Below are 19,874 nucleotides of genomic sequence, written 5' to 3'. Positions count from 1 at the left end.
CTTTTAAAACAATAAAAATAGTTTTTTCACTTACAAATCTGTTTTTCTTCTTCCATCCCAAAAAGAAGGTAAACAAAAAAATTAGTTAACACATTCGTTTAGTAGAAATCTATTTTTTTTTTTGAAATGAACCAAATGTTTATCTTGAACTTGATCAACAAAAATTACTTTGTAACCAAAATTGACACATTAAAGAGTTAACGTGCTTATTTTAAAAACATCTTTCAAAATACTTATAATGAATTATTATGTATACAAATATATCAATAAAACAGGCGAATCAACGAAAAACTTCAAAATCAATAACTCGCTACCTTCGAGCAAAATATTCTACGTCTGGCTTTATTTTGTTTAGGATTTACCAGTTTTTACACATGGGAAATAAATACCTATAAATCAATTTACAAGATATAACGGAAAAGAAAAAAAACTATAAATTCTGCTCTATAACAATACTTGTATTCGAAGTGGGCAGCATAAATGCAGAAGTGAAAATTCTATTCTGTGATTTATATTCTATTAATTTTTTTTCTTTAGTTTCCTTATATTATATAATATGAAAATAAACGAGAAATATAATTTATTTTAACAGCTATATACGCATTTTAGATACGTTTAATAATGCTTATTGATGATGATTATTTGGGTTTGTAGTTTTGCTTCAATTTTTGCAAACAATAGTCTAGTTGACTATTTTTGAAAATACACTTTATTACCGAGAATTTTACGTATTTACTTTATTCGGAATAAAACTAATTACTGCAAAAAAATATATCTGCAAGAAAAATTGACGTTTGAAATAATGATATTTTAAATGCGCGCTCTAACACTCCAATTCTGGGCGAGACGTAGGTAGTTGTTTTGGTCACTCTGAACAGTTTTTATGGGTTCAGGTCTTATACATTATTATATTAATAATTTTGTATTATAATTATATATTATATCGTGTATCAATGGTCATAGGGTACCCTAAAGTAATTACATCGCTAAAAATTCCAAAGAGAATGCGTATTTACGTTTCAAGATTGCAAGGTGAGAACTTATAGTTTAAACAACGCTAATTTATTCACAGCAATGATATCATTCTAATATAAGTATTTCCTAATTTAAGTACCTTTAGTTATATCTAAAACGCAATTAATGTAATGTCAAGTTAAATAAGAACTACTATTGAGATTAGGCTTAACATTTGAGGTTAAGCCTCATTTGTTTTGTTTGTCGTGTATATGAATCCCTAGTAATATTATTCTTTTTCCAGTTCCAAGATGATATACAAATTTATATTCAATATAATGTGAATGGTTTGTACAAATGTGCAAGAAGTCAGTATATGTTTCTACAAAACTCAAATGCCAACTAGATAGAAGAAAACAACCTTCTAACCGAACTCACTGAACATTCACTATTGTTCACTATTGGCCATGTATTCCAAAACCACAAAGAAAAATGTTTAAATTAATTCAATCTGCCAATAAGCGTCAATCAAATCTCATCATTGTCAGACTACAAAAGATAAAAAATATTAAATATCGAGTTTCTTGTAAATCAAATAGTTCTATGAATTATATTTCACCGGGTAAGTGACATATATTTGATTGAACAATACAATTTTATCAAACTTTTACAACCTGGTATGTATGTTATGACAAACAGGTATTTAAAATATACTTACAATACGTACATACTGACAACGTTTGAACCAAATTTTGTTCCTAAACTCAAGTAAAGTACAGGAAATTAAGCAGATATCTGTTGAAGAATTCTTGAAGGAAAACTTGATATATTAAAACTAATCTAAATATGGATTTTGAAAAGTACTTGATACCTCTTCTAGTTGCACATGCTTAATGAAGATTGTTAGGCTGATGAACTTCAAAATGACATTTTTTACATTTTATTTGCCCATCATGAAAAGTATATGATTAAAAAAAATATGTTGGATTAAATAACACTCTTGATAATATTTGAGGTTGGGCCTCATTTACTTTGTTTATTGTATTTATGAGACCCTAATAATTTTGTGAAACTATGTAAAATAAATATTTTGGTTGCCCTGTCAAATATATTTGCATTATTAACTTATTAAAGTATCAACTTAAAGTAGTAACTTAAAAAATTATCATCATAACGTTCTTCTTATCACTTTTTTGATTTGTCTTAACAAACATAGAACATTTGAGTTTAAGAATAATGTTCTCACAGTTCCCAGATGACGATTGTGCTATTATTGCCAAATCTTTATCGTTATTACCTGTACTTATAAATGTTCTAGTTTACCATATTTCATAGTTACTACGTCTGGAATACTCACTTATTTAACTCGATAAAAGTTCTAGTATTCTTTTTAAAATTATTACTTTAGGTACAGTCACCATCGACGAATAGATTCAGAAAATTTAGGTTATTTGCCTCGATACATACCGGTTTAATTTTACATTTTTATATCTTCCTTCCGTTGGTTGCACAAAACAATTTTTTAACTGTGAAATATAAGATGAATAATCAAAATGATATCGAAGCGCGTTAAATAGTTAAAATTTTAGATTGTAAAAAATGATGGTTAAGAAACGGTAAGTGACGTCAATGTTTCGTAGCGCTTGTGATAGTTATTTGATTTAAAATAGCGAATTTTAATTTAAAATTATTATATTGTTACTAATCTATCTATAATATATTATTATTATAAATCAATATTTTTGTGATTCTTTATTACATTCATCTACCCCCTTGGTCTGTCCCAAGCTTTTTACCGTTATTAACATTATATTCTTATGTTCCTAGATATTTTCAAAAGTTTTATCAACTTATTTTTGTAAGTATAAGATAACAACTATTTATCATATTGAAATTACGAGAATAAAAGAGATTATGTCATTTCCGAGAATATCGAGAAGTTGCTTTACTTTCGAAGTGTCATAGTTGGAGCATCTGATGGTGTCGCTGCTATCTGCGACTGAGTAATTTTCAACAGTTTTCTTATAACCATTATTAGTCTTATTTTGAACACAATTGCGGTATGATTAACATCCGAAATTAACTGATATTTATATTATTTGCTAACGTTGGTCTATGAGTAGTTAGCTCCAGAAATTACGAGAATGAAAGATAGTGAGTCATTTTCGAGAATATTAACAAGTTGCTTTATGTTCGAAGTGTCATATTTCCAACAAGCCTCTGATGGTATCGCTGCTATCTGTTTTTCTATCCGCGACTGAGTAATTTCCAATTATTTTCTTATAACCTTTATTAGTTTTATTTTAAACACATTTACGGTATGACTAACATCTGAAATTATCTCATAATTAATTTAGTTCTTGACGTTGGCCTTTAAGTAGTTAGCTCTAATCAGTCATGTCCAATACAATCCAAGACTGTGAATTAATTTGATTAGCTCGAAGAGGGTACTTAATTATTTTTATGGGCGCTAAAACCAAAGGAACGGCGAATGGCACTACACCAAAATCCGATTACATTTTTAGGGCTACTTTATTATCCTTCGTTGGAGTTTTAATTGGTCCAGAAATGCCGGCCCCTCACCTCGACCAAACAGCCTCATCATTTTAATTTAATTAAAAATCAATGAGAGGAATTACTTAAGGGGTGCTTCTTTTAATGAATGGACCGATATAAAAAAAAGAAGATCGGCTTTAATTAGAGCGTGGGTTGGGAGCTAGACGCGTGGGCTACTTTACCAAAGGGATTATTTTCATCAATGTGTGTGCGTATGTACCTTTTGTGTCTCGCCGTAGGATGTCGGCGAAAAAATTGGCCATTTACAAATCTGTTGTTTAACGAATATTCTAAATTTGCTAAATTAAATAACTGCCTTCCTCGCTAAGTTTATTATAAAACAGCATAGTACACGACAGAATAACTCTATTACAAATACATATAAAAGGCAAACAAAAATAGTTTGTGAACTGTTAAAGTAAGTATTATTTTAGACGTGTTAAAACAGTTGAAAAGTGACAAAAATGATGAATGTAGCCCCTATAAAACTAAGGAGATTTTATAGACTATGAAATTTTCGTTTTGGTTAAAATCTATCAAATGTAGTATTTATGTATAACAGTTGTTAAAGAACCTAATTTAACTGATAAATGCGATACTAATTATGAATCATCATGAAACACTTAAAGTTGAATTTTGGACATTTATTACTGTTGTTGTTTGATTTGAAAAAATATACAGCCGAAAACCCATAAAACCTTTTAGAAACATATGCCGATCGTCATATATCAGCGTTCTGTCATATCCCATTTGGCGACTTTCATTGTTTGCCTTTCCAAACCGTTTCAATATCGCGGTTTCATTGCTTACCAAGCAAAAAGAATGGATTTTTCAACGACGATTTGGTATTGGCCATGAGAAATGGATATACTAAAATAATCCCAATAAGTCAGCAAGCTATAATGTATTACGAGTCTACTGTTGCCTCATGACGTGTAAATAACCTGAACGTCATGTGGTTGCAAATAAAACCAGCAATAACGAGTAGCTTGTGCAATCACAGTTTGAATAGCCTTTTGCTTACCTGCTGATTCTGATTCTGATTACCTACTGATTAGAAGTGCAAAACCAACATGGGTTTTTTCGTCGTCTTGCTAGAAATGTGGGAGGAAATTGCAAATTATATTTTGTTATATAATGAAGAAGTTATATATAATATTTTGCTTGATATTTGTTTTATCAATGATTCTGCTAAAGGCATTATTAAAATTTTTTATTTATAATTATATTATCACTAATATTTCCAATAGTGAATTAAAATAGGTATTTATCTAGGAAGATCCATCGGACCATTCGGACTAGTCTCTAAGAAAAATAAAGTTTCAAAAAGCACCCTAGTTTACTAATATCCTAAAATTGCTACACTCGATATTAACATAGACGTGAAGTCCTTCGTCATGTCTTCTTATTAAAGTTAAGAAAAGCAAGCAGGTGTCTACAATTTTCTATTTTGACGTTAAATTAAAATAGAAAATGATATTCCAACAGTACACCTGAACGTTTTGTATAGCCGTTCAAAATGTCACATCTTCATTCTTTGAATTAAACAGTTTTTAAAGTAAATTAATATTTTTGTGTTCAAATCCCTTTTACATTTTATAACTGTTGCTGCTGGTAGGATTACGAGAAGATAATCAAACCGTTCTCTTTTGAATTAATTCAACTACCAAGAAAAGAAGACAAGTTGACGTTGGACTGGCAATCATTCAGCGGATACTCCCAGCATTCTTTGATGTAGCTAAGCGCAGTTCGAGCAAAAGTGTCGCAGTTAAAGCTGTAAAGTCATAAAAGGTACTCAAAAACCCCTAACCATAAACCGTTAAATATGAAAAACGTGCAAGCCTTGAATATGCCCTTAGTACGTGAATTTCCGTCACATGCATCAAAGTTCAAGATGTAAGGCCAGCAAAGGCGGACTGAGGTTACCTTAAATTAACTTAGTCTACTGGAATTTCTACAGAAGCTTGCAGTTTATGGTAAACGGTCTCCAGATGTGGATTCTAGTTGCTCAGTCTCTAATCCGAAACTTGGAAACATACAAATTTAGATAGAAACAGTGCCATTTCGAAGATTCAGACGCAAACTAGAATAGAAAGATACTCACGGTCCAAATGTCGCAATGTTGCCACAGCAACTCTGAGCTTTAGTACATTTTGACTTTGATATAACAAAATTCGTATCTAAATAAAATAATTAAACAAAAATACTGTTTTGAAACTTATTTTAACATTAAAATGCATATATTATCGAATAATACTGCTATACCCCGAAGGCCTAATATACCTAATTAACAATTCTATATCTGAGTAATATATTTTACTTTAATTAGAGTGCATATTTACCTTTTATACATAGTTCTTGTTTGCTTCGATGCAAAGCTTTCTTGTAAAGTCATTTTGATATTATTATATTTCTCTTAAGTGTGTTCTGTTATTACTTGTATACGCATTCTCTTTAATGCATTTGCCATATCCGCAAAAGAATTAACATTATTTCTCTCTTCATACATTTTAACCCAACGTTCATGTATATACTGAGCAATACCATACATGCTCACAGAACTTTCACATAATATACTGACCTCTAGTTGTTTCCTCTTTCATCACCCTGTCTTGGTAATTGTCAACGTAATCATAAACCAACATTCATAAAGCTTTATTCAATCACTGTCACTTTCACAAACACTATTCAAACCAATAACTAAGCTGCTTATCTCCAATCTATCAAACCCTTGCTCACGATTCTACCATTTGTCAATTTCTTCTTCAATATGTCTGATCGAGCTCATCCAAACCGAAGGTGTTATTTTCGACAATGCCTCTTTAAGTAAATCCAGACACTTCTGATTTGAATATCCTCCTGGACCTGAATGTCTATTGTAATAATTCTTTGCAAAGCCCCATATCAACCCAGTTGCATTAAATATGCAGTGATAGGGAGGAAAACATAATACTCTGTGGCCATAACGCTATGCAATCTGATCTGCCATGTACCTTTTCTCAGGCTTATTTTTAAAAAAGTAAATTACATAAAATACTATTAAATATTTCATTTATATTTACCGAGTAACAATTTAAAGTATTTCATTCTTAAACATGGTTTCTTTGAAACTTAATTTATGTACTTTAACCATTGCTTAATTGTAGCCTTTGTTGCTGTTGATGCACTTGTTGGGATCTTCTCCACCAGTGTACTATGTTATGATATGCTGAATTGTACATAACAATAACTGATGGGTCCTCCAAGTTCTTTAAAAGCTGATTTTCAAACTATTGCAAAAACAAGTTATGGTTCATTTCTCCATAATAGTCACTCCTGGCGTACCACGGATAGATGAAAACAGTAATTCTGCTTTTGCAGTAAAACCATTCCTGTTTCCAGCATGAAGAACAATATGTGTAATGAACTATATGTCTGCAATGAACCATTAATGAATGTTATGACTAACAAAACCTAATCGATAGTTATTCCAACATTTACCTTTATCTATCAGTGTACCATTCTGAAATATTCATGTCTCATCTAAATGTACAAATTGATACTTCTAATAATACTTCTTCCTTGATTTTGTTAAATGAATTACAAAAAATTTATTATTTTAAAAGCGATGTCTGGAAATTCCATTAAACCCCTTGTGATTTAACTTTACACCACTTAAATCCTATTTTACCAAACAGTGTATGAAGGGTTGTTCTACTTGAACATCTCTCAAATAGCTGCATATCTTTTTTATGAATATTTTTAAAACCAACAATTTTCTCTGAAATAATATTAAATTATGTTTCGATTGAAAAAACGACTTGATCATGATTCGTCACCTGTTTAGCATAAAGATGGTTTCTTTATGCCACAATTTCCACAATTTCTGGTTCATTCTTTTATGATCGCATCTATAATTTTGTTATTCCTCCAAAAACATTTCTGAAAATACAATTCGTTTTCCATATATTATTTGTAATGTATCTTGATATCGGCACATAACATTTCAATACACAATTTCTTATTTCCAGTAACCAACCAGCACCGTGCAAAAATAAAAACGAATCTTTCCCAGAATTGCCTTACACATCAAAGACATTTACGAAATCAACGGGAAAGATCTACATTGGCTTTTATTAAATTTTCGAAATATCGATTGAAAATATGGCGGCAGTTACGAGCTCCGTCCCGATCTTCGTCCCCTCAACCTCCTCTCTCTGGCCCCCTTCGCGGTCCCTTCCACGTCGACGTACTCAATTCGTCAACCTTTACATTATTAATTTCTGACGAAAATTCGACTAACCCTCAAAATCCGGAGCAGTAGCTAAACGAGTCGAAAAGATAAAAGATATTCCGGGCGTCTGCTTCTGTTGGATCCCTAATTAATATCTATGCTAATGATGGCTAATTTGCTAGGCTTATTAAAAACGAGATTAATTTTCAATAACGTCAATGACGGCGAAGAGGAAGAAAAAGATGACCGATCCTAGAAAGAAAAAGACTGAGAGGGTGAATGGCGTGGAAAGTGGGGTGGCGGGAGAGCGAGTTTGGGTAAAGAATTGTTTCTAGAGTAATTTGAAATGTTCTGAGGAGGTGAGGGGATTGGTTGTTTTTTCTCCTTCGAGATGAAAGTCAATAAATTAGCTAATAAAGAGGGGTTGGATAAAATGTCAGAACGCTGCTTTTCTTGATAAAAGGCTTTCCAATAAGAATCAATCTGCATTATAATAGGATTTTACTGATTTACGATAAATTATATCTGAATATGGGAATAAATATAAAAGCAGTATTATCACAATCTACGACTGGCAATCTGGTAAAGTATTTATTCCCCAAATAACTCGTTACTAAACTCATACTCTATAATTACTTCTCACGTTTTATTAGTCTAATCATTGTACCATTATACCGTACATAAAATTCGTATGTGTGAAAAATCTTTGGTGATTTGGCTTTTCTTCTTTTAATAAACATGTCATACCATCAATGTGTTCTTCAACTACACATTAATGAACACATATTGATAAAATAACTTTATTTATAAAATGAACTCGGGGCAACATTTAGGAATTTAGAATATATTGAGATATGTTTTGTCCAATTCTTAAATAAATGTTTGAAGATGCACGTGATGCATTTTTCATAACCTGTAATCATTCGCTTGAAAAATGGCGTGAATTTCTTTAGTTTTAACAACCATTCACAGACGAAAACTCGGTTAAATTTAATTTTTCACCATTAGGTCATGAACATTTCAAACGAGCTACTGAAATAAGAAATATACATTTAATGGGTCCACACTATTAGAGATTTATGACTAAAGCCATTCAAGATCTTGTCTTATTCCTTCGGTTGTTGGTGCATCTTTTTATTAATTGCATCTTACATTAGATATGCTTAGTCTTAATTTTCAAATTAATTTATTACTACTGTGTTGTTATATATGCATTAATACACAAGCAAGGCGAGTACGGGATTAATACATCACTATGTATTTTACAATGTTGGTACATATGACCTAAGCCTTATTCCCCAATAACTAGTAACTTTATTCGTTATGATAATTTTTTATTCAAGATAATAAAATATATTACAATAAGTTATGTGGGTGAAGTAGGACATAAATTCGTTACTATATTTACACTTCATAGAAATAGTTCACACTATTAGCCATATCAAACTTCAACTATTTCAGTAAAAAGTAACAGTAAAAAAATTAATGGTATTTTTTAAAATAAATATGAATTTGTAATTATCTAATGCATCATTATTATTAAAGATGCTTTAATACGTAAAAGAACGGTAAATCTACAACATAATATGTACAAATGCTATTATTTTTGTAGCCTTAAACGAACGTTCCTGTTTTGTTTGTAGTATAAATACTAGTAAATAAAAAATATCCTATGTTCCTAAAAAGTACTTAATGATAAGACTATTGAGAATTAGATAGACACCTCATTGTCGGTCACAAAATAAGTGGATTTTTACTCATGAAATCATTCATTTTCATTTAAGTCCCGAAAAATAAACAAGAAAATATCTATAGACTTATTCACAAAAGCCGTACTATAGTATATTTAAAGATAACAACTCATAGAACGTCCTAGATATAAAGGTAACATTATTCTTAGCACTTTGTTGAAACTAGTTACGTCTTAAAAATTAGTATCCCAGAGGGTTATTTTTGTCATATTTAACTCATTTACTTGAAAAACTATGTGGCGTTTGTGTTGACGAATGCCTCAATGAACGCAACAAAGATATAAGCAGAAGCTCGTCCTGGTAAGCCCCTCTATCGATATGAACCTGAAGATTAATCATAGAATAGTGTTGAACCACTCTAAACGAATTTGATGTATTTCAAATGAAACTAGATATTTGAATTTCTCTTAAAATAACAGTGAAAGGTTTAATCGGCCGATTTTATAATACAAAATCGCTAGTGACACAAAGGTGTTTGAAACAAAATTATTCCATCACAACAACGTTAGATCACACATATTCTTAGTAAAATGCCAAAAATTAACAAGGATTAACTGGTATAATTGGATGAATACTGGGATTCTGAAAATTACTTCGATCAATTTTTGGCCCAGAAATCTTAGAAATTATACATTTTAAGCAAATGCTAGTGAATATTCTGAAAAATTATACACATGCCAGTGCACATAAATCTTTCACACTATAAATAAAATTTACTAGAGTTACTGTTTATTAATTATATACTCACCTTTAGTTGCATCCTGTCTCATAATCCAAACCGAAGGTGTCATTAACAATTCCTGTATCCAGCTTGAAGAATAATATATAATAAATAGTTAAGTATAATAAATAAAAACCTAATGAATTATTATTCCACAGCTTACCTTTTCCCATCAACTCTTGTTCTCTTAACACTGTTTTTATTATCATCTTGCAATCAGTAACCATTCGGTATATTGGTCCCATTTTAAATATCAATGCCTCATCTAAATACACAAATTGAAATAAGACTTCCTTGAATTTATTATAAGCTTTTAAACACTTGTATTTTCTTAAAACCAATGTCTGGAGTTTCCATTAGACCTCTTCGTGGGTTACCTTTACACAATTTAAATCCTACAAAACTCAACCGCATATGAAGGCAGACTGGTCGTTTCCTCTGAAATAATTGTATTAAATTATGTTTATATTGAAAAATCTACTTACTGTTTGTGCGTATCCCATATATTTGATATCTGATAGAGCTAAGATCAAGCTGATTTTGATTAGTCCCCAGCTTCGTTTGAAGATAAGAGATGATTTGTGTATAGATTTGAGTAACAATATTAGTCCTAGGATAGCCGAACTCGCACAGAGAATGCAAGATGCAAGGAAATCACATTAATACAAAATTATAGAAGTTTATCCTAAATATATTTTTTAAGTAATTTCCTACTGAGTTATTAATTAAAGTTTCAGTTTGGTTATTACAGTTTATTATTATTATACCCACATAATAGTCGCTGCTAACAGGAATTATATAAAAATGATCGCTGACCAAGGAAAGGTTGGGAACCCCTAGTATAAAAGGATTTATCACATTTTCTAATTCTCCTCAAGATTTTTTTCAATTACAGTAGGCTATGAAAATCACTGCGGAGAAAAAGCGCAACATATCGATTACCCTCCCTCGTACCCCAAGCGTCCCAGAAGACCGCGCGTAACTTTCCAATATTTAAAAAGCTAATGGACCGAAAGGAAATATTTACGTTCGCCTCTGGCGAGAACGTCGCAGGATGTTCAGTTTGACGGCTTCAATTTATCAGAAACGATTAGTTTCTGTCCGAACTGTCGTAAAAGTTGTAAGTTATGTACGGATTTTTTCGTCGTCGGACGCGGCTCGCACGTCACGAGATTGACGACGAATCGAAAACCGAAGGTCACGGGGGCGAATCCGTCGTCGAGAATCGATCGTTCTGGTCCATTTTCCACGATCGGTTTTGATTTGTCCCCGTTCCGTGTCAGTCGGTTGTTGGATTCGAGCGTGGTTTTATTAGCTGAAGGCGGTAGGAATGTGGGTTTTTCCCCGCCAGTTCTTTCAATTCATATGCAAATGTCGTCAATTTGTGATGATATTTTTGTATATCAGCTAGAGGAAATATTTATATAAGAACTCTCACGCAGTTCTCTCGATGTCGTAACTTATCGTTAATATTAGATTTTGATGACTTTCTAATGCTATTTTTTCAATCAAAACAATATATATAGCCGGCTTTGTTGACGCAATGATAAAAGAGACAGGATGGTCCTCCTACTGTTGCGATAGTGGCGAGTTAGAATCCTGCTGTGGCATGGTCGTAAATTTATGTTTGTGATTGTTTAACATTTGTGAATATAATATCCGACAAAGAAAATGATAGCAGGCACGCACTGATTACTGATGATCAGGCTGGGTATGAGTGGAGGTCTTCTGGTATTATTTCTAAGTTGGTCACTCGCCGGTCGGTAGGCTTAATACCGAGGACTGTGGTTCTGAGCGTACGTTAAACTGAAGGTTCGGTCCAGATAAGACCTTGTTGGTAAAAGGAGACTTTAATATATATATTGAAATTAAGAAATAAATATTTAAAGTATTTTCTGGCATGTTATACGATTAATGTTTCGTTAGAAAGGCTAATTCAGAAAAATTGATACAATATATATTAATCAAAATATTTTACATCACTTTATACATATTTTCCTACCCTTCTGGAATTATAGATATCTTGTCGAAAGAATGATTTTAGCTTCACAACGATCCAATCATCCTTCTTACTTCTTCAATATTTCGAAACCTTACGCTGGCCAATCCATGGCGTATCGATGCGAAGAATTTATTTCTTCATGCCGTCTTCAGAACCGTTAGAAGGTTTATTGAGTACGCTGCTGCGAAGTGAGAAGAATTATCCATTCGAGCTGTAACAGTGTATCCTTAACAATTATTATAACGCACGCGTCTATTATAACGTTATTTTGTATTTATTTTTATTTGTTATTGTTGGTCTTCTTAGCAACAACACGTTGTTCAATTTATTCAATTAGCATCGGTGGACTTTAACAATTCCACAGACATATACACTACAACTTCGCAATAATATGTGGGCAGCGATATAATAGAAATTAATCTTCCGCTTCGATGTCAATGAGGATAGTTTTCGTGGAACTAACCCCTCACTATTTGCATTTGGAATTGTTATAGTATACACACTTTTCATTATTAACTACAATACGCCACGGAATGTGTTTTTGTCTGGCACCCATAATTGTTATTCCATAAAATAATTTAAATAGTAACACATCAGTCTATAGGTTCATCGGCCTACTTAGTTTAATTTCCAAAATTTCCTTTTTTCCAATTTTTTTTAAGGATGAGATAAGCAAAAAAGACTTTCTAGTCACAAAATAGTCAAAGAAGGTGTTTCCCACGGTTTCCTACCAGCCCCAATCATTTTCAATCTGCTCATGCCAGACATTCCAATGAAAATGGACGTAGAAATATACAAAGATACAAGACATAACAAGACAAAGAAAATCGTTCGTTCCGAAGATATCGCTCAAAGGGAATTACAGAATTTGATGATTGTTGTGTTATTCTTAGTACTGTAACATAACATAAATTGGTTTTAAAATGTGGAAGAACAAAGGTAAGTACGGAATGTAAGGTTAAATTTTATAATGTTAAAATATCCAAACAGCATCAATTTTGTTTATTTAGTTAGACAACTCGTGTAAAGAAAGCAAATTAATAAAGGCATGCAAATTATCTTTGCCTAGTGACTTTTTTGTGTAAAATTCTTGTCAAAGGCAATCGTAAAATAAGTTGATACAAAAATTCAAATAAAACCACATTAAATAAAATAATAATAGGTTGAAGTTTTCATTTCATTAATAGTGATTTTTCTTCTAAAATTCCTACTAGAAAATATTACAAAATTGGTGCTACTGTATAACTGAAAGAGCAAACTAATAAATAAGAGTTAAAAAAGCCCAATATCGGGTATTTTCCTGTGTAGTTCATATCATATAGAATTATTTCTAATTTCTATGTATTATGTTAGGTAACCTATAAATAGGAACAAACTAGTAAATAAAATGAAAGTAAATAAATTAAAATGTTAAATATCAGATGTATTCCTTTTTTTACATATGGTGAACTGGACCTACAGTTGTGTTGAGTGACCAACTTAGAAATCATCCCAGAAGACATTCGGTCTTAGCCAGCCTGGTTACTGGCGTGACTGGGATAATTTTCTTTGTCGGATTATACATTCTTGCCTAGAACAATCACAAATATAAATTTACGACCATGCCCCAACAGGATTCGAAACCACGGCTATCGCAAAGGTAGGAGGACCGTCCTGTTGCCTTTATCACTGTGCCACCAAGCCGGCGACATGTATTTCTGTAAAATCTTCCTGGGATATTAATTATTTACAATTTGGTCAATAATATATTAAACGTACCAAGTACGTACGTATCTATATATAGTACGTATATATATATATATATATATATATATATATATATATATTTAAACAATATATATATATATATACAAAAACAATACAATAGGAAATTTAACAAAAACTGATCTTCAGAACTTCAGGTCAATTATATTGATTTGCAGTATTAGATAAATAAAATCCATATCTTGAAATGTTAAAGCAAGAAGAGTTAACGTGATTCTAAATCGTGACGCCTTATTTTCTTAATAGAAACGAATTTAATTCCCGATATCAATTACAGTAACGTACAAAATCAACTTACAGAAAACGGCTCATATCGATTACCGATCCTCTTGGCCGGGAGACCGCCATCAAACCATCCAATATTTAAGAAGCTAATGGAGCGAACGAAAATATTTACGTTGGATGGCGGCGTGAGCGTCGCAGGGTCTTCACATTGACGGCTTCAATTTATCAGAAACGATTAGTTTCTGTCCGAGCTGTCGTAAAAGTTATATGTTATATACGATTTTTTCCCCTCACGCATGGTCGAATATAAACGAATGAATCGACAACCGGAAGGTAACATGGGAAAATCCGTTCCAACAACTTGACTTGTTGTTATTTTGGATCGTTGAGGATGTCGAACGCGATACGTTTGCTAACCGATGAAATTCATCTCAATTTTGGAATCGTATGAAATCACATTTATAGATATACTAGCTGACCCGACAGACTTTGTCCTGTTAAAAAGATTTGTAATGTGGCAGTTTTTGTGCCTAGGTATTTTAAAAAATTCTCCTGAACAGAACCATCACCCTGGTGATAGGGCGTTGTGAATAAAAAATAATTAAATAAAACATATATAAGGATTTAAAAGTAAGTAATCGCTTTATTGTTAATCATGTGAATCATAATTATTATTATTATTATCATTGTAGTGCTTTGTGGTATACCATGTTTTTTGTTTGATTACCTGGCGCATAGATAAACAAATCTGATGGTTTTCCAACACGGGAACAGGCAACATACAATTGACCATGTGAGAAACATGGGTTTTCTAGATTAATACCACAAACACTTAATGATTGCCCCTGGGACTTGTTTATAGTCATAGCAAAAGCAAGCCGCACTGGAAACTGTAGTCGTTTAAACTCAAATGGCACATCAGTCGGAATCATTGGGATGCGCGGTATGAGAACATCTTCTCCTTTATACTTACCTTTGAGTATAGTTGCTTCTATCACATTGTTTAGTAATTTTTTTATCGCTAACCGTGTACCGTTGCAAAGACGTGGTTGGTTGATATTTCGCAACATTATAACCACCGATCCAACCTTTAATTGAAGATTGTGAGGTGGCAATCCTGGCAAATCCAGCGAGTTTAAAAATTCCGGTGGATAGTTGACTACATCATCTTGATTAGTAGCCGAATCAACTGATTTATATATCCTCAATTCGCCTGTAATTTGTTCTTGAATTTTGAAATTTAATTCATTTACATCTATGTTTTTTGCAGCCAGTATAGCTCGTTCGCTCAACCAATCATGGTTTCTGTAATTTTGAGAAATATCTGGAAACACCTTCTGAATAAGTTCGTCTTTTGATCGAGTTAACTGACAAAAACTTTGAGGAAAGTTAATGCAGCCAGTCAACATGTCTATAGGAAATTTGCCATTACCAATGTCAATGAGTTGTTTAGAGAATATGTTTCCAGATTGGTCATTTTGCAACTCGACACGCGTATTCTTGCTTAAATGAAGTACTTTGACATGTTTCCACAAATTGGAGGACTTTAGACATGCATTGAGTTCATCAGCTGGCGTTGATCGTGGAATCACTGGCAATGTTTGACGAAAATCTCCTGCTAATAAAATCATTGCAACACCAAATCGGTTATTATTGCTACGTAGATCTTTTAAGGTTCTGTCTAAAGCCTCCACAGATTTTTTATGTGCCATCGTGCATTCATCCCAAACAATCAATTTACATTGCTGCAAAACCTTTGCCATTGCAGAGTTCTTCGAAACGTTGCAGGTTGGAGTTTCATTGCTTTGCATATTAAATGGCAATTTTAGTGCTGAATGGGCTGTTCGACCACCTTCAAGCAAAGTTGCTGCGATTCCCGACGAAGCGAGTGCAAGTGCAATTTTATTTTGTGAGCGAATTGTTGCTAATATTAATGAAATCAAAAAAGCTTTTCCTGTACCACCAGGTGCATCTAAGAAGTAAATCCCTCCAGTTTCATCATTTGTTACTTTCATAAGAGTTTCAAATACATACTTCTGTTGTTCATTTGACAGTGGAAGATTTGTATGAATTAATTCTTTCAAAGCGTTGAGATCATACAGTCTTTCTCGATGCAACTCTTGGTTAAAAGCGTCATGCATTGGACGATTGGGCGCGGTCAGGCCTAATTGAATTAATAGTTTGTTTGGCATTATCAAGCACATGTCCTCAATTGAAATCAATGCTTCATTGTAAATTTCTTGACTGATTTGTATATTTGGATTTCCCATTCTATTCCGTATTTGATACAAATTATCATCAAACATATAATCTTTGTACTTCATCCACAAATCAATTGGGTTTGATGGGAAGCATGTAGATATGATTATAGAAAACAATGTTCGTATTTGATGAGCGTGTGATGATATTACAGCATCATTGAGAGTTTGATCCCAATGAGCGTCATTTTCAAGCAATTGCAAACGTTGAAAGGCTTCTCTGTAGGATCCACACAATTCACCATCAACAGTTCGTAACTGTTGGAATGATGTTGGGCCACGTACATTGACTAATAGCAGTCGTAAATAAAAACATTCATCATTGCTTGGATGTACTGAATAAATCCGGCCAATCGCATCGGTGGAATATACATCTGTATATCCTGGAACTGGTTTTCCTTGTTTCCGTCGTATAAATCTCCTTGAGGATTGATTCCAGGTATAATATTTTGGCATTTCAGAATATAGCAATGTTTGTGCGAAATCATCGTTTTGGCATGTCTCAAAAAAACTGGTTAATGTAGTAGATGGTGGCTGAGCAGCTCTTTGTACTGCGTTCTGTGCTGTAAAATACACTCTTTGTCCATTTTCTAAATGCACAGCTAAGTGAACAACAGAAGGGTGTCTCTCATGAATAGGAAAAGAAAATATTCGCCAAACTGCTTCATTACTACTGACATAGCGGCCCATTTGGTATTGGGTAACTTCATCATTAGAATTCTCTGCACCAATTCCAATCACAGCCATATCACTCCCTTTGGTTACATATTTGCAAATGTATTTAGTCGAATTCACTGAATGGCAAGATTCAACGTTGATGTGTGCTTTGAATGTCTTTGATAAAATGGGTGAATATGGAACAATCCAACGATTATCTATTTCAATATCTTGTTGATTTAATTTGACAATTGTTGATTTTCCATTGTCTGCTGTCGATCTGCGACGATACAATGGATAACCGTCATTACCAGTAATTGTTTCCGATATTAATGTCCGTGGATATCGTTTTGAACATTTACCATCCATCATACACAGTGAATTTTGATTAAGAGTTCCACAGGGACCATGTATCATGTTTTTGATAACTACCTCATGCAATCCAGGATCTACTTATACATTAGGGATTTCAGCTGATATCACTGCATCAACTTCATTTGGCCTTATCTTTTCAACCAACCAAATCAAAATGTGTGCATGTGGCAATCCTCGTTTCTGCCACTCCACAGAATACATCCAGCAGCGTGTCTCACCAAACACATTATGTTTTACGATGAAATTCATTAAAGATTTCAACTTTTGTCTAAAGACTCTGGCTGTAATATCATGACGATCAATGGGTGATTGCCCAGGGAATAACTCCTGCTTAATTTCTATCCATTGCGGATTGCATGTAAATGTGATGAACAAATCTGCTGTACCATAATGACGAACATACGACATGGCATCTTGAGCATATTCGTGCATATGCCGAGGGCTTCCGATGTATGTTGCTGGAAGAATAGTCATCCGACCGACATTCTGTGCATTTCCATCAGTATTAATCGCATCTCGAAGGTGAATATACTCTTCAGATCGGAGTTTGGTTTGATTCAACCTGATGAATGTTAATCTCTCCGTTTCAATTTTAACATACATGTCAACAACATATTTGTGATATAATCGTCGACATTTCAATATGTGATTATCTTCATTTTCCCGAATCATTAGGCGGTATGAATAATAGTTCATTGAACTGACTTTTTTGTTGGTTTCAGAACCTGTAAACAGATTTTGTTTTAATAACATTCAAATACATAATATAGTGACTGAGATATTATCGCCATAGCTAAACTAATATTTTAGTTACCTGTAATGGGATTTATCATTTTTATTGATAAATCGTAGCCATCTTCACCTTGCCAAAATATAATGGGATATTGCAGTGCATCATATGAGCGGTGTGTTTCCTTTATACGTTGTAATTGATCATTCCGACGATGTAAAACAATATCACGGGATTCCAAATTTTCTCCAACTACAACGATAGCAACTTCATCAATAGTTGGTGCATTAAAACGTCTTGTATGTTGACCTGCAGGTGTTTAATCAGCTCTGATTACAATTTTGTGATTATCGGATGGCATCAGATCCAGGGCAGTTTTAAACAATATAATCAATTGATTGTGTTGATGAAATAAAGTTTGTAATTGTTCTACAATAGACCTCTTTACTAAATTGTTATGTGCACAACGCAGATCAATTTCTTGTGGTGAATTGCCCATAAAATAAATTTGCAGGAATTTGTTGTCGCTATCTGACACTGGTAACAGTGAACCTGCTCTGTGATATATTTGCCCTTGTATCTGTAAATAAAAAAAATATTATGGTGTGGTATAAATTAATGGATTGTCAGTGATCAAACTTAAATAATATTTGATCTTAAAAAGTATATATTTAGTTTTAACTAATATCTATCAAATATAAAATATAATAAAAGTGTCACTGAAACTGAATCACCATATAATATGATGACTAAGTGATATATTTCGTAATGATTAAGAAATTGAAAATTAGTAACACATCTTAACTTTGGTGACAGAAAATTTTGTTCGCTAAAATAATTATGAGTAACTGCTATAATACATACCTTGAAAGTTGGCATAAAATTTTCCCGAACTGCATTTGTTGCCCCAAATGAAGTCATTTGAAAGCAATTGTTATATTGTTGGATATGTGTCAAAAAGTGTATAGAATCTGTTCCTATTCCTGAAACCAATGAGTACAATGGTTCTGGTGGTGGATCCAATGGTATCAATTTCACTTTACCATTTGCGCAACACAATCCATTGGCTTCGTATTTGTATTTTAATGCCTTACAGTGTGAGCAAACCAAGTTCATAGAACCAACAACAACACATTGGTAGTTACTGTAGTCAATTGACACATCGTAACTGAAAGCAGCTCGATTAAAACTTGCGCGATTATTAGTTGAATGTCGCGCTCGCGCTTCACGCGTTTGTGATATCCGAATTCTTTCACGTTCATTTCCGTCGTCACGTTCTTGTGCAGTACGATTAGATCGGTAATTAGCTTGGTTTATAGCATTTCTGGTTCTTCTACCTAAATTGCTTCGTCTTATAGGAGGCATATCAAATATAAATTATTTTTTCACTAATCACGAACTAAACAAACAGTAACTAACTAAACACTCTGCACAAAACACGATATACGAATTTGTTTCGTGTATCAGTTGACAATTCATCTGTCATCTGTCAAAAGTCATCTGTAACAGACAACTTTTTTTTAAAATTTTAGATGACTTGAACTCAAATCCTTTTAAGCCGTACGAATTGTTTTATTTATTTAAAATTTGGATATTAAAAATAATAAAACACTGTTGGTAACGCGATTTTTGTTTGACTGATGTAATGACGTGGAAACTGATGCATTT

The 19,874-nt window shown here is 32.7% G+C and overlaps 2 protein-coding genes across 2 annotated transcripts in view; one reads left to right on the top strand and one right to left on the bottom strand.

Moving 5' to 3' along the window:
• LOC143190579 (muscle M-line assembly protein unc-89-like) overlaps positions 1 to 19,874 on the top strand; it is a 564,424-nt gene that overhangs the window by 240,865 nt on the left and 303,685 nt on the right. The gene's annotated exons all lie outside the window — the stretch shown is intronic.
• Positions 17,424 to 18,499, bottom strand: LOC143190997 (uncharacterized). The gene is made up of 2 exons (XM_076395630.1): positions 18,291 to 18,499; positions 17,424 to 18,201 (listed from the first exon to the last, which is right to left on the bottom strand). The coding sequence occupies exons 1-2, from the start codon at positions 18,307 to 18,309 to the stop codon at positions 17,555 to 17,557; spliced, it is 666 nt and encodes a 221-aa protein (XP_076251745.1). The 5' UTR covers positions 18,310 to 18,499; the 3' UTR covers positions 17,424 to 17,554.

The sequence above is a fragment of the Rhynchophorus ferrugineus genome, unplaced genomic scaffold (genome assembly GCF_030347505.1).
Source record: "Rhynchophorus ferrugineus isolate W39M unplaced genomic scaffold, kcgeb_rfMv2 rfM2, whole genome shotgun sequence".
In the NCBI taxonomy this organism is placed as follows: domain Eukaryota; kingdom Metazoa; phylum Arthropoda; class Insecta; order Coleoptera; family Curculionidae; genus Rhynchophorus; species Rhynchophorus ferrugineus.
This window is presented reverse-complemented; position numbering and strand designations above follow the sequence as displayed.